Here is a 15223-nt window from a genome sequence, read left to right as displayed (position 1 = left end):
GCAGACTGCTGACAGCCCTCTCCCCCCGCTGTCCTCTCCCCAGAGAGTCGGACGCTCACCGGATAGTGATCTCAAAGATCTGGTTCAGCTTGCTCTGCAGCAGCGAGGCCTGCAAGAAACAACAATTCCATTAATCGGAGGCTTCGCGCCCCGGCGGAGCTGGTTACAACTGCACATCGCTTCGGGTCTGCGTCCTGCAAGTCCTTGTGCGGGGCACAGCAGGGGGCATAGTGCTGCAGCGCGCCAGGGACACACTCCTTCACCCAGAGTCCTCAGTGCACCTCCACAGGACAGCTACGGAAAGCCGGAAGTGGTGCTGGTGATGCAGGTACCGTGCTTCCCTCCTGTGTCTGAACTGACCAACACTGCCGCATGGTGTGAAGTGGTGCTTTGAGATCCCAGTTTTCATAGGAGATTGGGATCTGGAGCCCAGACTAATTGGGGCCGTTAACGTTTCCCTGACATGTTTCACAGGACCAGGGTGCCCTGGCCAAATTTAAAACCCTGCTGTGGTTTTAACTGGATATGGGATTCTCCACTTCCTGTCCCAAAGGGCAGTGCAATGGTGCTGTCTGCTGCTTGAGAGCTGCTCCGCTCCACCCCCGAGCTGGCTGCATTTCAATTGTGGCAGATGAGATCCTTATCTCTGATGCATAAGGGACTTGGGGGTATTTACAGCAGAAAGGTCTACATATCAGTCACTCCCGAAGACCACCTAATTCTGGAGGTCTCACAGCTTCAGGGAGCTGACGGCTTCCTGTGCCGTCACAACAACCTCTCCCATGCGTCACCCACAGGGTTTGAACTCGGAACATACTACAACATCGGTCTCCACCACGTGAGCTAAAGGAATAGCTTAGCTGGCGGGTAGCAGTAGAAGGGTGTTATCTGCTAGCAAATCAGCCATTAGCCGGGGTAGGAACCACACTTTGCAGTGTGCTACGCTTTGGTTTTATGACCCATTGGGACGGGCCCAGCAGGTCCTCCCAGTCTACGTCATCTCCACGGCAAGGCAGAGCCGGTGGGTGAAATGCCAAAAGCAGAGACTCACCCGGGCACCGCAGTGAGCTGCAATCTCTTCAAAAGGAGCTTTCTGGAACTTCTCCACCACCAGCCGCCTCCTCTCCCGCTCCTGCTCCTCCACGGCAACGCTGTCTACTAAAGCACCCGGGGACGACGACAAAGCAATGGTGAAAAAGCTCTGCGCAGCACCAAGCACACAGGCCCCGAGTCTCGGTCATTCTGTTCATGGGTTCTGGGGCCATGCACAGATCCTGCCCAGCCCCCAGGGGATCGCATGCTCTGCTATGAGCCCTGGGGTGCAGAGAACACCCGGAGAGCAGTGCCTTCCCCCGCTCCTCATCTCCCCTGCATGCCAGGTGGTGAGAGCAGGCTGAGCGCCACACTGCACAGCTACTGTATTTGGATTTGTGGGGGCTCAGCACCCTTGGAAAATCAGGGCCCACGTGTCTCATTCTGGGCACCGACACCCCCCCAAATCTGGGCACCCAGACCCCGACGCACCCCAAAAATCAAAGGACACATTTGAAAACTTTGGCTTAAGCAACACGCCCAAGGTCAGACAGAGAGTCAGTGGCAGCAGTTCCCGGCTCCCAGTCCTGTGCTCCGACCATTAGCTGGCCATCTCTCCAGCCCTAAAGGAGTCTCGCTGTGAGAGACTCGCTGGCCAGGCAGTGCGGTGGGCCTGGGGCAGAATTTGTGCCCTGACACTTCCAGTCATGTTCATGGAGCAGAACAGCAGAAAGAGGGGACGTTTTACACCCCCTGCACACACACACACACACACACATACACACACACACACACACACACACACACACACGCAATGTGACCAACACAACTCGATCTTTCCTCTGTGTGCAGACTAACTTAGGCTTAACATAGCAGCACCTGGGTGATAATGTACAGCCTGTGGCACGCAGAGGGACAGACAAGATGATCTAACTGTCCCGGTCTGGCCTTAAACTCTGTGGCACTCTGAAAGATCGCTCAGTTCCTTACCAATTGCTTTCTTCAGGGTTTCGTACGTGATCTCTTCAGCGGGGGCTCTCTAGGGGTAGGGCAAAAAAACAAAGATTATACCTCCAGGGCTATTTCATTTCAGGAACAGACCATGTGGTTCTAGGGTCTTGAGTCCTCCAGTAGTGTGGCTTACCACTAGGAGGCGATACCGTTTGGGGCTCAAGACAGGGGTACCTGGGTGAAATTGAATGGCCTGCACTGTCAGCCAAGGTCAGCCAACATGGTCCAATGGTTCCTTCTGGCCGTAAAATCTATGAAGGTGCCGACTATGGTGACCACCTTTTCAAAAGGCGGAAGCGGGACACATGCAGGAGCCCCGCCCCTTCTGTGGCCCCACCCCTGCTCCTCCTCTTCCCCCCCCAAGGCCCCGCCCCCTAGCCAGGCCAGAAGCCAGAGTCAGGCCATGGTAAGAGTGGCTGCCCAGGGACCCCGGCCACTGTGTGGCTCCCAAACCCTCCACCTGCCCTAGTCAGGGGGCTGCAGTGCCTGAGAGCAGCCCCTGGACCATATCCCCACCCCCTAGGGTGCACTGCCTAGGGCAGGTGATGGGTGAGGGACTCTCCAGGTGCCTCTTACAATGGCCCGGTTCCATCTTATAGCCTGGCCAGGGGTGGGGCCTCGGGAGGTGGGGGTGAGAAAGGAGGGGCAGGGCCCTGTGGCAAGGGGGGGAGGGGCTAAGGCCCATCTCAGCCCCCCAACATTGGAAGAGGCTGGCACCGCCCCTGAGCCTTGGGCAGGCGCAGGGGCACCACAGGGAATCCGGGACCGGGACATGAAATGTACATTTCGGAGCTGTCCTGCCCATTTCGGGACGGGTGGTCACCCTAGGGCCGACAGGTAGGAAGCCCAGTCTATGGAAAAGGATAAACAAGAAGCGGCTGCCCAAGCAGTGGCTTTCAGAGAGCGAAGCAATCAATCAAACATGCTCTTGGAAGGTAAATGCGGGAGAGAACCGCCACGTGGGAGCTCTTCCGGCCCCCTCCCCCCAAGGATGGGACACGAGCCGTGATTATCCAGCCCTGGCCGCCAGCAGGGGCGTCAGGCTGTAATAATCCGTGCGTAGGACGCTGCTGGGCACAAGGCCTGTTCACCTCGCCCTGCTGAACACATGAGGAGTGAATTATTACCCCATCGCTCACGGCCTGCAGCGCCCTAACGCAGACACAGAGTGCTCGGCCGGGCATACTAATGAAAAATTATACGGTGCTTAATGTCACATTATCCTGTTAAAACAGGAGTTTATGGGGAGAGAAGGCAGGTCAGGAGATGGGAATGTTTAGCACCAGGGGGAAGGCTCGGGCTTGTCTTTTATAGGTATTTCGCTCCCACAGATCCTGTGCATTCAATATAGCTGGAACCCCAGCGAGGATCTGTATTAAGATCAAATTCTCTGAAGATCCTGGGGCTTCAGGGAGGTTTTAGACTGAGGGCTTGGCTACACTGGCAGATGTAGAGCGCTACGAGTTAAACCAGCCCTCGGAGAACGCAGGAGGGAAAGCGCTGCAGTGTGTCCACACTCAGATTGAAGCGCACTGGCGTGGCCACGTTAGCAGCTCTTGAAATGGCCACAGAGCAGTGCATTGTGGTAGCTATCCCAGCATGCAAGTGGCTGCAACGTGCTTTTCAGATGGGGGGGGTGTGAGACAGGGAGTGTGTTGTGTGTATGTGGGGGGAGAGAGTGGGTTTTTGGGGGGCTAAGACATGTCAGCATGCTGTCTCGTAAATTCAGACAGCAGCAGATCCACCCTCCGCCCCGCCTCTCTCTCACACATAGCATTCCAGACTAATGGATGCTTTGTCCCGGAGCAGATAAGCACCCGGCTGTCAGAAACGGAGCTTTGAAAGGGCATATCTGCATTCCTGCAGCGATTCCAAAACAATGACAAGAGTGGCCACTTGACTTCAGGGGATTATGGGACGTTTCTGGAGGCCGATCAGAGCGCAGTAATGCAACACCTCGTTCACACTGATGCCTGGGCGTTTCAGCCGAGGCGCACCAAGCGTTATGCTTCTCACTGAGGTGGAGTACCAGGAGCGCTCTAGCCACGGAGTCAGAGCGCTCTACGTGCCTTGCCAGCATGGATGAGTCGTGGGTTAGGGCGCCCGGGGCTGCTTTAACGCGCTCTAACTCGCAAGTGTAGCCAAGCCCTGAGTCTCTCTCTAACCACAAGTGCAACATGGAGTCAAGTCCCCGGCTGGTGAACAGCGAATCTCAGATGCCAGGCGAGCAGGGAGTGGCGTATGGGAGCGGGTCTTCGCCAAGATCTCAACCCGGTGGAAAGAAGGGGAAAAACAATCCGGGGGATGGCAGAAGGGAATGATGAGGGGAGATGAAAGAGCTGCCCACACACAGGCTGTCTGCACAGCACCCGCGCTGGGGGAGATGGGAACACTCTGTAAGCACTGGGGGTATGCGGGGGGGAAGAGAATGTTCTGGATGGGGCTAGAAGAAATGGGCTCAGGGAAACGTCCGCAGGAAAAGCTTCCCAGGCAGGAAATCGTCTCCCTGCGGGTTCACCCTGCATGATCTAATAGGGCTCTGCCATCCCTAGGTTTGATAGGAAAATGGCTGTCCCAAGCAAGCGCCCCCCTGCCGATCCAGTCGGCTCAGGACACTGGGCACCGGCAGAGGAGCTGTCTAGGCAAGCCACAAAAACCTCCCCTCCTGCTGGTGACATGGTGTAATGACAAGGACAGTTCTCAGGCTGGCCTGAGCAGACGGCCAACGGGCAGCCCACAGTACCTCCTCTTTCTCGGGACTGTTCCTCGATTCCACTTCGACCTGAAGAGAAATGGTCTCGCCAATGCTCTTCCTCTTGGACAACCGATCTTCGTCTGGAAAACAGGGGGAGCCAACCCGTCAGGAAGGCAGAGAGGGGAGACACCGTTTGGGAGGGGGGCTGTCTGGGTCAGAAGAGGGAAGGATGCAGAGGTTGTGGAAGCTCCTTTGCTGGAGGATTTCAGAAGGAGGCTGGAGCCATCTGACCGGGATGGTTTAGACCCAACAAAACCTGTGTCCCCGCAGGGAGTAGACTAGGTCCCTTCTGACCCTACGGTTCTACTTCTCTCTCTCCTGTAGTTATTTGGCCCCTGCTGCCATATATGCATTCCTGCTCACAGCCCCCCTGTGAGGCAGGCCAGTGCAGTTATCCCCATGGGACAGGTGGCGCACAGAGACTAAGTGACTTGACCAAGGTCACACGGGGAGTCTACGGCAAAGCAAGGACTCGAATCTCGGAAGCTAGCAACTGAGCCATGCCGCTTGCGTTGCAGGGCACTGCAATGGAAAAGGCCGCAGCACGCAGGGACGCTCTGTACCATACCTGTCAGCTGGGGGATGTAGGGGGTGCTGAGCCGGTCTGAATTATAACCGCTGCCGCCCAGCACCTCGCTGATCTTGCTCTGTCGGAAGAAGACCTCGGGCACTAAGTGATCCAGGCTCTTCGTCAGCCTGCGTGATTGAACAGGGAGGAAAACAGGTGACGACGCTGGCACGTTGCAGTTTGGGTTAGCTAGGCCTTTGCTTTTCAGTGGCCTGTAGGGTTTCCAGGTGAACAATTGGTGGTGGTCCTGCTTTGAGCAGGGGGTTGGACTAGATGACCTCCTAAGGTCCCTTCCAACCCTGATATTCTATGATTCTATGACTGGGAATGCTCTACCTCCCTCCCAGACAGCCAGATCAGTTCAGGTGGGCACAGAAGACTCTGACCATGATCCTCCTCGGATTCACACCAGCAACAGCAGAGTCACCCTGGTCTGAGCAAGATCAGAATCAGGCCCCTCGGCATTTCTGCCTGGAGGAGGAGATGCCACCACCCGGGGAGAGAGCTGATGCACGTTCTTTTGACTCAGTGAAGGACCCAAGGAAAAGGAAATGACTCTGGAGATTTCCCTGGCAGCTGCTTCTCCAGGATTCCTCCTTCAACTCATCTAGCAAGTCGAACCCACACAAAGGCTGCTAATGGAGAATTATAAAGGGCCACAGTTGGTCAGCGCACAACTGCAGGCGACGGTTCTGACAGGTGCAGCAGGATTTCTGCCACCGCTCGGAGCTCAAACCAAGGGTGACAAGTGCCTTTTACAGCAGGGGCACTTACCGGGGCATCTCCACAAACACGTCTTCTGGAAGTAGGTATGGAGCCTCCTTCTGCCTCGTCTCGAGGACCTAGCAGGGAGGGGAGGGAAGAGAACCTGTCAGCGGCTTGTCCTCCATGTGGCAAGTTAACCAACTTAGCAAACATCCATGGGAACCGAACGTTCAGACTTCTTCGTTGAGGCCAGTTTAGTGCTGGGGACAGGGGCCTGACGGACAGCCCTGGAGACAACAATCCTCTAGCTTCCCCCAGAACAGGCGCTGGGTGGGCAGAGGCAGCACAAGCCCCCCCACACACACACACACCGTACCTCACCACCAGGCCTGCCTCCACCCTGCCCTGGAGCGACCCCCTCTCAGAGTGGGAGGGGAATTCAGTCTTCAGCTTCCCCGCTGAGACAATCAGCGAGGGGACCAGTAAGTGCTACCTGCGGGGGTGGATTTCCTGATGAAGGACTTTTCAGCTTGGAAAAGAGCAGACTAAGGGGGATATGATAGAGGTCTATAAAATCATGAGTGGTGTGGAGAAAGTGAATAAGGAAAAGTTATTTACTTGTTCCCATAATATAAGAACTAGGGGCCACCAAATGAAATGAATGGGCAGCAGGTTTAAAACAAATAAAAGGAAGTTCTTCTTCACACAGCGCAGAGTCAACCTGTGGAACTCCTTGCCTGAGGAGGTTGTGAAGGCCAAGACTGTAACAGGGTTTAAAAGAGAACTGAATAAATTCATGGAGGTTAATAGCCATTAATGGCTATTAGCCAGGATGGGTAAGGAATGGTGTGCCTAGTCTCTGTCTGTCAGAAGGTAGAGATGGATGGCAGGAGAGAGATCATTGATCATTACCTGTTAGGTTCACTCCCTCTGGGGCACCTGGCTTTGGCCACTGTCTGTAGACAGGATACTGGGCTGGATGGACCTTTGGTCTGACGCAGTACGGCTGTTCTTATGTTCTCTCTGGTCACAGTTGACCGAGACCCTCCAAACTCACTGCACACAGCCCAGCCAACAGGCATGATTTTCAGTGGCTTTCAACCTGGGCTGGATTTGACCTGGTGACCTAGGGCCACGTCAGTGTCTGGTGTAACACTACAGACCTTGGGGGAGTTCCACCAGCCACGGATTTGGCTAGGTAACTGTGCCACTGGAAGCCCATGTTTCTCACTGAGAGCCGGGTTCCCTCCACCCCCCACAGCGTACAGCTAAGAGCCGAGGGGGGGTCCAAGCCGCACTGACCTCGTGGATGTGTTGGCAGAAGGCGGGCACCGTGGTGAGCTGGCTGATTAGATTCAAGTAGGCGGCGCCGAGGGCATAGAGGGCGCAGCGGTTGTACACAGGCAGGTTATCCTCGTTGATCTGGGCGATCTCCTGCAAAGCCCACGGACAGGGAGAGACCCGTCAGCATGGGCCAGACCAGGGAGCGGGTTAGTTTGTTAGCCAAGCAATGACAGGCGGACGGGGAGACAGCAAACTAACTGGCAGGGGTTGGGACCAAAAAAGGTGTCACAGGGCGGCTGGCACTTTAAGGGGAGTTCGGCCCAGTCTCGCCTGTGACCATAGGCACCGATTGTTAATTTTCTCCGAGGATGCTCCACCCTGAGGCCCTGCCCCCAGCCCCCAAGGCCTCACCCTCACGCCGTCTCTTCCTGCCCCGCACTGTCCCCTCCCTCAAGGCCTCACCATCGCGCCACCTCTTCCTGCCCCTGCACTGCACCCTCCCCCAAGGTCCCCGCTCGCTGCCCTCCCCCAAGTCCCCCCCCCAGCTGACAAACTGCTGATCCACACCCCCGCGGATCAGCTGTATCTGGTGGTTGCTGAGCACCCACTGTTTTTTCCCCCATGGGTGCTCCAGCCCCAGAGCACCCACCGAGTCGGTGCCTATGCCTGTGACGGACCAGCTGCCTCCCAGCCAGCCATCAGGTGAGCCTATAAGCCAGCAAGTGGCTCGGTTGGGATGGAGCGCTATTGGCACAAGATTGGTTCCAGTGGCAAGGAAGTCGGATGGTGGAAAGCTGAAGGCAATAGAGAGGCCCCTACAGAAGACCCCTGGTTAGCCGGGAAGAAATGACTGGAGGGTCTGGAGCACATGACTTACGAGGAGAGGCTGAGGGAACTGGGATTGTTTAGTCTCCAGAAGAGAAAAATGAGGGGGGATTTGATAGCAGACTTCAACTACCTGAAGGGGGGTTCCAAAGAGGATGGAGCTCAGCTATTCTCAGTGGTGGCAGATGACAGAACAAGGAGTAATGGTCTCAAGTTGCAGTGGGGGAGGTCTAGGTTGGATATTAGGAAACACTATTTCACTAGGAGGGCGGTGAAGCACTGGAATGGGTTACCTAGGGAGGTGGTGGAGTCTCCTTCCTTGGAGGTTTTTAAGGCCCGGCTTGACAAAGCCCTGGCTCGGATGATTTAGTTGGGAATTGGTTCTGCTTTGAGCAGGGGGTTGGACTAGATGACCTCCTGAGGTCCCTTCCAACCCTGATATTCTATGATTCTATGACTGATGTGCTGAATTTACACGGAAGAAATAAAGCTCAGGGCCTGAAATAGACTCCGGTGTGACGCTGGTTCCTTCCTGGGCAGCCAGGCCAGCAGCCTACAACATGGATGGGATATGAACATCCTAATGGGTGGTCCAAAACCATGTGAATTGAGTGGGGAGGGGAGAGCCCGTATAGCTGCTTCTCCACCTCAGTGCTAGCCCCGTGTGGGCAAACGCTGCGATGTCTACATGCCACACTGATTTAGGCTCAGAAGCCGGATGTCCCTTTAACCACTTCATGCATCTTCTCTGTCTACTATTAAGTAAATGGTCCACTGAAACCAATCCATCACGGTAGTAGCTAAGTTCGTCTGCATTTGTTGAACATACAGCACTAGGTTTCCACCTTATTACCAGGTGGCTTTGCTCACTGCCATTTGTGTGTGCGATAGGTGAGCGGCAGGGCAGGGCTGCTGTCACGTTCGTGTTTTGTTTTCCAGACTGGGTTTACTGGCTACGTTGCATTTACTGGTTCATTTTTGTATTGCAATTTATTCCATTGTCTTAAGGTACCCAACGGCTTCTAGGTACCCGATGCGGAGAAATAAAAGAATATTAGAATGTTAATCGCAGTGAAAGGCTAAAAGAGAAGAGGGGTTGGTACTGCCTGGGCGAACATGGAAGAGAAACGGTTCTCAAATATTCATTCAGATTTTGAAACGTGACTGTGTTCAAGGCTAAGATGGTGGAACTTACAAACCAAGGGGGCGGAATGAAAGTGCTGCTGTAATTCCCATATTACTCCCGAAGAAATTCTGCGCCAAAAAATTTAAAAAATTCTGCGCACGTTTTAGAATTCTGCATGTTTTATTTGTCAAAATAACACAATATAAGCACACCATTTTCAATTATTTGTTGACAAGTACATCTCTACCCCAATATAACATGACCCAATATAACACAAATTCCGATATAACGCGGTAAAGCAGCGCTCCTTGCGGGGTGGGGAGCTGTGCACTCCGGCGGATCAAAGCAAGTTCGATATAACGCGGTTTCACCTATAACACGGTAACATTTTTTGGCTCCCAAGGACAGCGTTATACACCCGGAGTAGAGGTGTATTTTGAAATAAATTACCAAAATAATGGAAAATGGTGTGGTTATATTGTTACTGTGTTATTTTGACAAATAAAACATGCGGAATTTTGCAGAATTCTAAACATTTTAAGGTTTGGTACAGAATTCCCTCAAGAGTATCGGGGTTCTGTGTGGCGCAAGCTGGATGCAGGCAACTCGGCGGGGGGGGGTTGCAGGGTGCAGGGGGGGATCTGAATGCACAGGGGCTCATTGTGGGGGTTCTGGGTCAGAGGGAATGGGACTCTGCAGGGGAGTCCAGGTGAAGGTAGTTGGGCTCGGCGGGGGGGTGGGGGGGGAATCAGGGTGCTGGGGGAATGGGTTTGGTGGGGTGGGGGTCAGGGTACAGCTGGCTGGGGCTCAGGGGGGTAGGGGGCTCCCAATGCAGGGGGTGAGGCTTAGGGAGGTGAAGGTTTGGGTGTCGGGGGGAGTTAGTGGGGAGGCTTCTGATGCAGGAGGTGTCGCTCAGTGGGACTCGGTGGGAGGGTTCTGGGTGCAGGGGTGCGTGAGGCTTGACGGGGGATGAGGAGCAATGGGGCCAGGAAGTGGGGGGAGGGGTCACTGTATGGGAGGCTGCTCCCCCTATCCACCCAACCCCTGTGCATTCAGACACACACACCGGCACCCAACCCCCTCTGCCGAGCCTCACACCTGCACCCAGACTCCCTCCCCCCCCGCAGAGCCTCCTCTTCCCTCCCCCTCACAGTGCAGAGCTTCCTGCAGCTGGGGGAGGGTCTTGGAGGTTGACCTGACCCAGCCCCAGCTGCCCCGTGCAGGGGAGAGGGAACTCTGACTCTGTCATCCTCCTCCTCCCCCTCTCTTCCCCCGTTCAGCCAGGACTAATGTCCCTGGGCAGCCGGGGCATCCCCAGATCCCCACACTTCCCCTCGCACTGACTTCTCTCTCTCCCGGCTGCCTGAACAGACACGCCCACGCTGCCGGGGAGGGGTGAGTGCGCACTGGTGCAGCTTCTCTTTGTTTCCACACCAAAAAAACATTTTTCTGTGGGGAAGCAAAGACAATCTGCAGAGGGGGATATTTCTGCGCATGCGCAGTGGCGCAGAATTCCCCCAGGAGTCCCACATCACACTGCTCTCCTGCAACCCCTCAGAACATGAACTGTACCAACCTCGCCGCACTGAGCCAAACCTGGATCTCATTTGCACGGATAAAAATCTGGAGTAACCCCGTGGGCCTTCCCTAATTCAATATCGCAGCATCCATGTGGGGAAGGTAAGCATTACAGACATGGGGCCGCATCCTGATCTCCACTGGACCAGTGTAAAACTCCAGTAAGTCAAGCAACATAATAGAGCCCAGAATCCAGCCCTGGTAAATTTCTTTTCACCCACTAGCCAGTGTGGAATTTACACCACTTTGGTCTGTCTGCTCCACGCCTAGCTGAGGTCCCTGCGTCGATCCCCCCTTTGCACCGAGGGGAGAGGAGCCCTCTACACTGGGGGCCCTGCCTCCAGGCCCCTGCACTGCTCACACGATCCTACCTGCACTGCCAGCACCAGGCGGATCAGGTCCACCACCACCTCTTCGTTGGCCAGCTCGATGCTAATGAGTGCCAGCATGCTGTAAAGCGCCTCGTAGTGCGGCTGCACGTTGCTCTCCTCTTTGCTCGTCAGGTAGATGTGTCTGTAGAGCTGCTGGGAATGCTGCCGGAGAGAAGAGAGCACGGCACCATGTAAATGGAGCCCAGGGAAATACAGGTTGGGGGGGAGGGGGATAGCTCAGTGGTTTGAGTATTGGCCTGCTAAGCCCAGGGTTGTGGGGGGGCCACTTAGGGATCTGGGGCAAAAATCACAGGTTCTCGTTCGAGAGGCGTAACAGGAGGCAGCCAAGCACGGCACACGGCACAGTAGCAGGTGCTTCTAGCCAGCCTTCGCTCAGTACTAGACACATTAGCCCTATGGCAACGCTGTTCATGGGGAGCCGCTGCATTCTGCCTTCAGTGGCATCTACAGCTCCGACCGGCAGAATCGGACGTTCGAGGGGAACAGTTCTGCCATTGGAGTCTGATACTGCGAGAGGCCGAGCACCTTCTGTAAGGAGCCGAGACCCCTCAACTCAGCACATCTCAGAGCCTGGCTCCTGATTCCCAAATACATCCCCAGTCCAGAAAGCACACCAGGCCCACTGAAGGGATGCAAGCACTGTCTTAAGCCGGGGCGCAAGGCTGCATGCCCTTTGCCGTCCGGCTTTCCTCTAGCTTCCTATCCAATGTTTCAAACTAGGTTCCTTATTGGTTGTGTTTTGGTCGCTCCTGAGGGCCCCCCGTCACGCTGGGTCTACAACCCATGGATTTCCCCAGTGGTCCGTACAGAAACTCACCACCAAATCCTGGCTCCACTAGGCAGCTGCCTGTGCAGATTCACATTAAGAGACGGATGCTATAAAACTGCGGAGTCCTTTCTGCCTATTCCCCCACCCCCAGGGCAGATCAGCAGGGATGTGGAAGCTTATTCTCCTACTGCCAGAAGCCGTGGGTTTCAACCTCAGGATCACAACCTCAGCATCATGTCTGAGGAATCCAGAGTTTCTCCAGTCCTAAGATTTCATTGTCAACTTGAACTCGCTTTTCTAGTTGCAAAGGAAATCTTGTGCGTTTAAACAGGGTAGAATCCCTGTTATACAAAATGAGGGGACCAGAGCATCAATGAACCGAAGGCACATGTGTAACTTACTAGATAGAGTTTTCAGATCCTTGGGATTCTGTGGTAGTTGCCATGATTGAATGGGCGGGTAGAAGTAGGTTCATTTACTCTATAGCAATGGGGCATATGCAGGGCAGGACATTGCGTCAATGATCATTGTAAGATTACTTGTAGCTGTGAAATTATCCAAGGTAAATGCTGCCTCTGACAATCTACCGCTCAATAGTGCACACATTGTTAGGTACTACAGCATTCTGTGAAACAGCACAAAGGATTCTGGGGCGGGGATCAACTCATAAGAGAAAACAATGGATGGTCTCAAGTATCAGAGGGGTAGCGGTGTTAGTTTGGACCTGTAAAAAGTAACCAAGAGTCCTGTGGCACCTTATAGACTAACAGATGTATTGGAGCATAAGCTTTCGTGGGTGAATGCCGAAAGTGGGCATTCACCCACGAAAGCTTATGCTCCAATACATCTGTTAGTCTTTAAGGTGCCACAGAACTCTTTGTTGCTTTTAATGGATGGTCTGGGGATGCAAAAGAACATTCACGGGGCAGTGAGTGGAGATCAGCTATTAGAATCCAGTCAGTGTATCTCACACGATCACTGGGTGCTCCCAGGCACGGGTGGACTGAGATCTTTCCTCTCTTCTCAGCCACGCTGCTCCATGACATGGGGAACCGGGCCACACCCCTTATCCGTGTCACATGCGTTTTGTGGGAGAGTGAGTTGGCACAAGAGCCGGCCAGCTGCTACCATCAAACAAGCCCCAGCACCTACCTTCTTCATGAAGACGGTATCTTGGCGGGAACACTTGTCCACTTTCAGCTTCAGGACAGAGATGTCATTGATGGTGCTACAGTTAAAGAGACAAGGGGAAGGGAAATCTAGGACCCAGATGCAGCGGAATATTGTAGGAGGAAGAGAATTGCCCTTCCCTTAGCCTTCTTGGTAGAATACAAATCTCTTCCTCCACTCGCCCAGCTACAGCACCACCTACAGGGAGTAAACTAGTCTGGCAAGAACCGATGCTGGAGGCCTGTGGCATATTTTTAAAGAAAACTGAGCTATTAAGAGATGTAAAACACTAAGCTCCCGCCTGACCATAGTTCATCAGCAGTAGCCCTGTCCTATTCCCGCCCCTGCGCTTGTTTGCAGTTACCGTCACTTGGATGTAACAGCATCATCTCAACCGTAAACTCCCCGACCGAGTGTCCGGTCTCTGTGCTCTGTAAGGCTCCTAATCAATGCGGTATTAGGTTGGGCATCTAGGCTCTGTGACATGAACGCGGGCAGTAGGAGGAGTACTAGATAGGTTTCATCTTTAAAGGGTTTTACAGGCATTAATTAATAATCCTCACAACAGCCCCTGTGAGGTCAGCGAGTATCAATCCCCATTTTACAGAAAGGGAAACTGAGGCACGGGACGATTAATGCTCTGCATTCCAGAGGAAATCAGCAACAGGACCAGTAGCTGCTGGTTCCCAGTCCTGGGATTACACCCCCAGATTATGCCTCTCGACATTTCTTTACGAATATTAAAACTTAATTTTTGGAAAAAGGACTACAGTAATTTCAGGAAACGTGCGTTAAAGGGCGCGTATATGCCTGTTGTCACATGTGTAGGTGCTACCACCACCCGTAGGTGCCCGACGGAAAACCAGAGGCTGATCCCAGCCACAACCCTCCCGCGTGAAACACGCCAACGCACCTGATAGTTGAAAACTTGGGCCTGTTTCCATGGCGGTCAATGAAGCTGATCAGTATCTCAAGGACAAAGAGACGCAGGTCGGCGTCTTCCATCAATGCGGCCGAGAGCAGCCTGTCCAGGAAAGAGCTGGGCAGGGCCGTGAGCATGTTACTGCACTGGAAGCCCGTGGAGACCTGCAGGTTGCACAAGGTGGAAGGAGAGCAGAAGGGGGATATTAGCCAGTGGGAGAAACGTCCCATGGATAGAAAAGCATTTACTAAAGCTGGGGAATGGGCGGAAGAGTCTCGCTGGCCTGTAGAGGACCTGCCCGAGCTCCACTTTAACCCCTTGTGGCACAGGGAACAGCTTGGCATGGGAGCTTCCAGGCAGCCCCCAACAGGCTATGGGATGGGCTGGCGCAGAGACAGGCTGCACAGGGCGTCATGAAGGGCAGCGACCACTATTCCAGCCCACAGGCCGGGGCTGCACCTGCAACTCACCCAGCGTCCTTAGCTTCGAAACGCCAGAAAGAGGGACTGGAAATCAAACCCATGTGGCACAGCAGGGTACTAGCCACAGAGGCACCCAGCCAGTCCTTGCTTTGGTACATTGGGTTCGAACATGGGTACTGTTCTTTGCATGAGGGTGAGCAGTCAAACCTTCCTGAGGACGAGCAGGTGCCCGCCCGCCCGCCAGCCAGCCACCAGCTGTCCCAGGGCAAGGCCTGTGCTGAGACTACGTGGGCAATCACTCCCAAACCAGCCACACCTGCTAAGGGACCCTGTTCGTACCTGCAGGAGGGATTTCAGCAGCATTATCTGAGTCAGGCGATTCCGATTCTCCCTGCAGGGGACAAAAACCAACGTTGAACTCTGCATGGAATGAGACTTACAGAAACCCAAAGCAATCAGTCTATTCTCCGTGCCAGGGCTGGGGCAGGATTGTTCCCTGGGGGATATTTCCTAGTGTCTCGGCCAGGCGAGTTTTAACAGCTCAAGCAACGGTGGCCACAGGGACTAACCTTAACACTGGGGCACTCGTTGCTCAACAGATGGAACCAAGGCAATGACTAGTAAGACCCCTGCAGGCCACCAGACGTAATTCCTCTCCCTCCTT

General features: G+C 54.4%; 1 protein-coding gene across 1 annotated transcript in view; it reads right to left on the bottom strand.

The window, feature by feature from the left end:
* The window catches only part of EFR3B (EFR3 homolog B), a 133991-nt gene that overhangs the window by 9848 nt on the left and 108920 nt on the right, over nt 1–15223 (bottom strand). Inside the window, exons 12-22 of the mRNA XM_054022779.1 lie at nt 14899–14950; nt 14129–14301; nt 13198–13273; nt 11256–11417; nt 7374–7505; nt 6141–6208; nt 5367–5494; nt 4787–4878; nt 2023–2071; nt 1052–1158; nt 60–109 (exon numbers count right to left, since the gene is read on the bottom strand). Of these exons, the coding sequence (XP_053878754.1) occupies nt 60–109; nt 1052–1158; nt 2023–2071; nt 4787–4878; nt 5367–5494; nt 6141–6208; nt 7374–7505; nt 11256–11417; nt 13198–13273; nt 14129–14301; nt 14899–14950 (1089 nt within the window). The remainder of the gene's footprint in view (nt 1–59; nt 110–1051; nt 1159–2022; nt 2072–4786; nt 4879–5366; nt 5495–6140; nt 6209–7373; nt 7506–11255; nt 11418–13197; nt 13274–14128; nt 14302–14898; nt 14951–15223) is intronic.

Source organism: Malaclemys terrapin, chromosome 3 (genome assembly GCF_027887155.1).
Source record: "Malaclemys terrapin pileata isolate rMalTer1 chromosome 3, rMalTer1.hap1, whole genome shotgun sequence".
NCBI classification, from domain to species: domain Eukaryota; kingdom Metazoa; phylum Chordata; order Testudines; family Emydidae; genus Malaclemys; species Malaclemys terrapin.
Note: the sequence above shows the minus strand (reverse complement) of the source record. Positions and strands in the feature narration are given on the sequence as shown.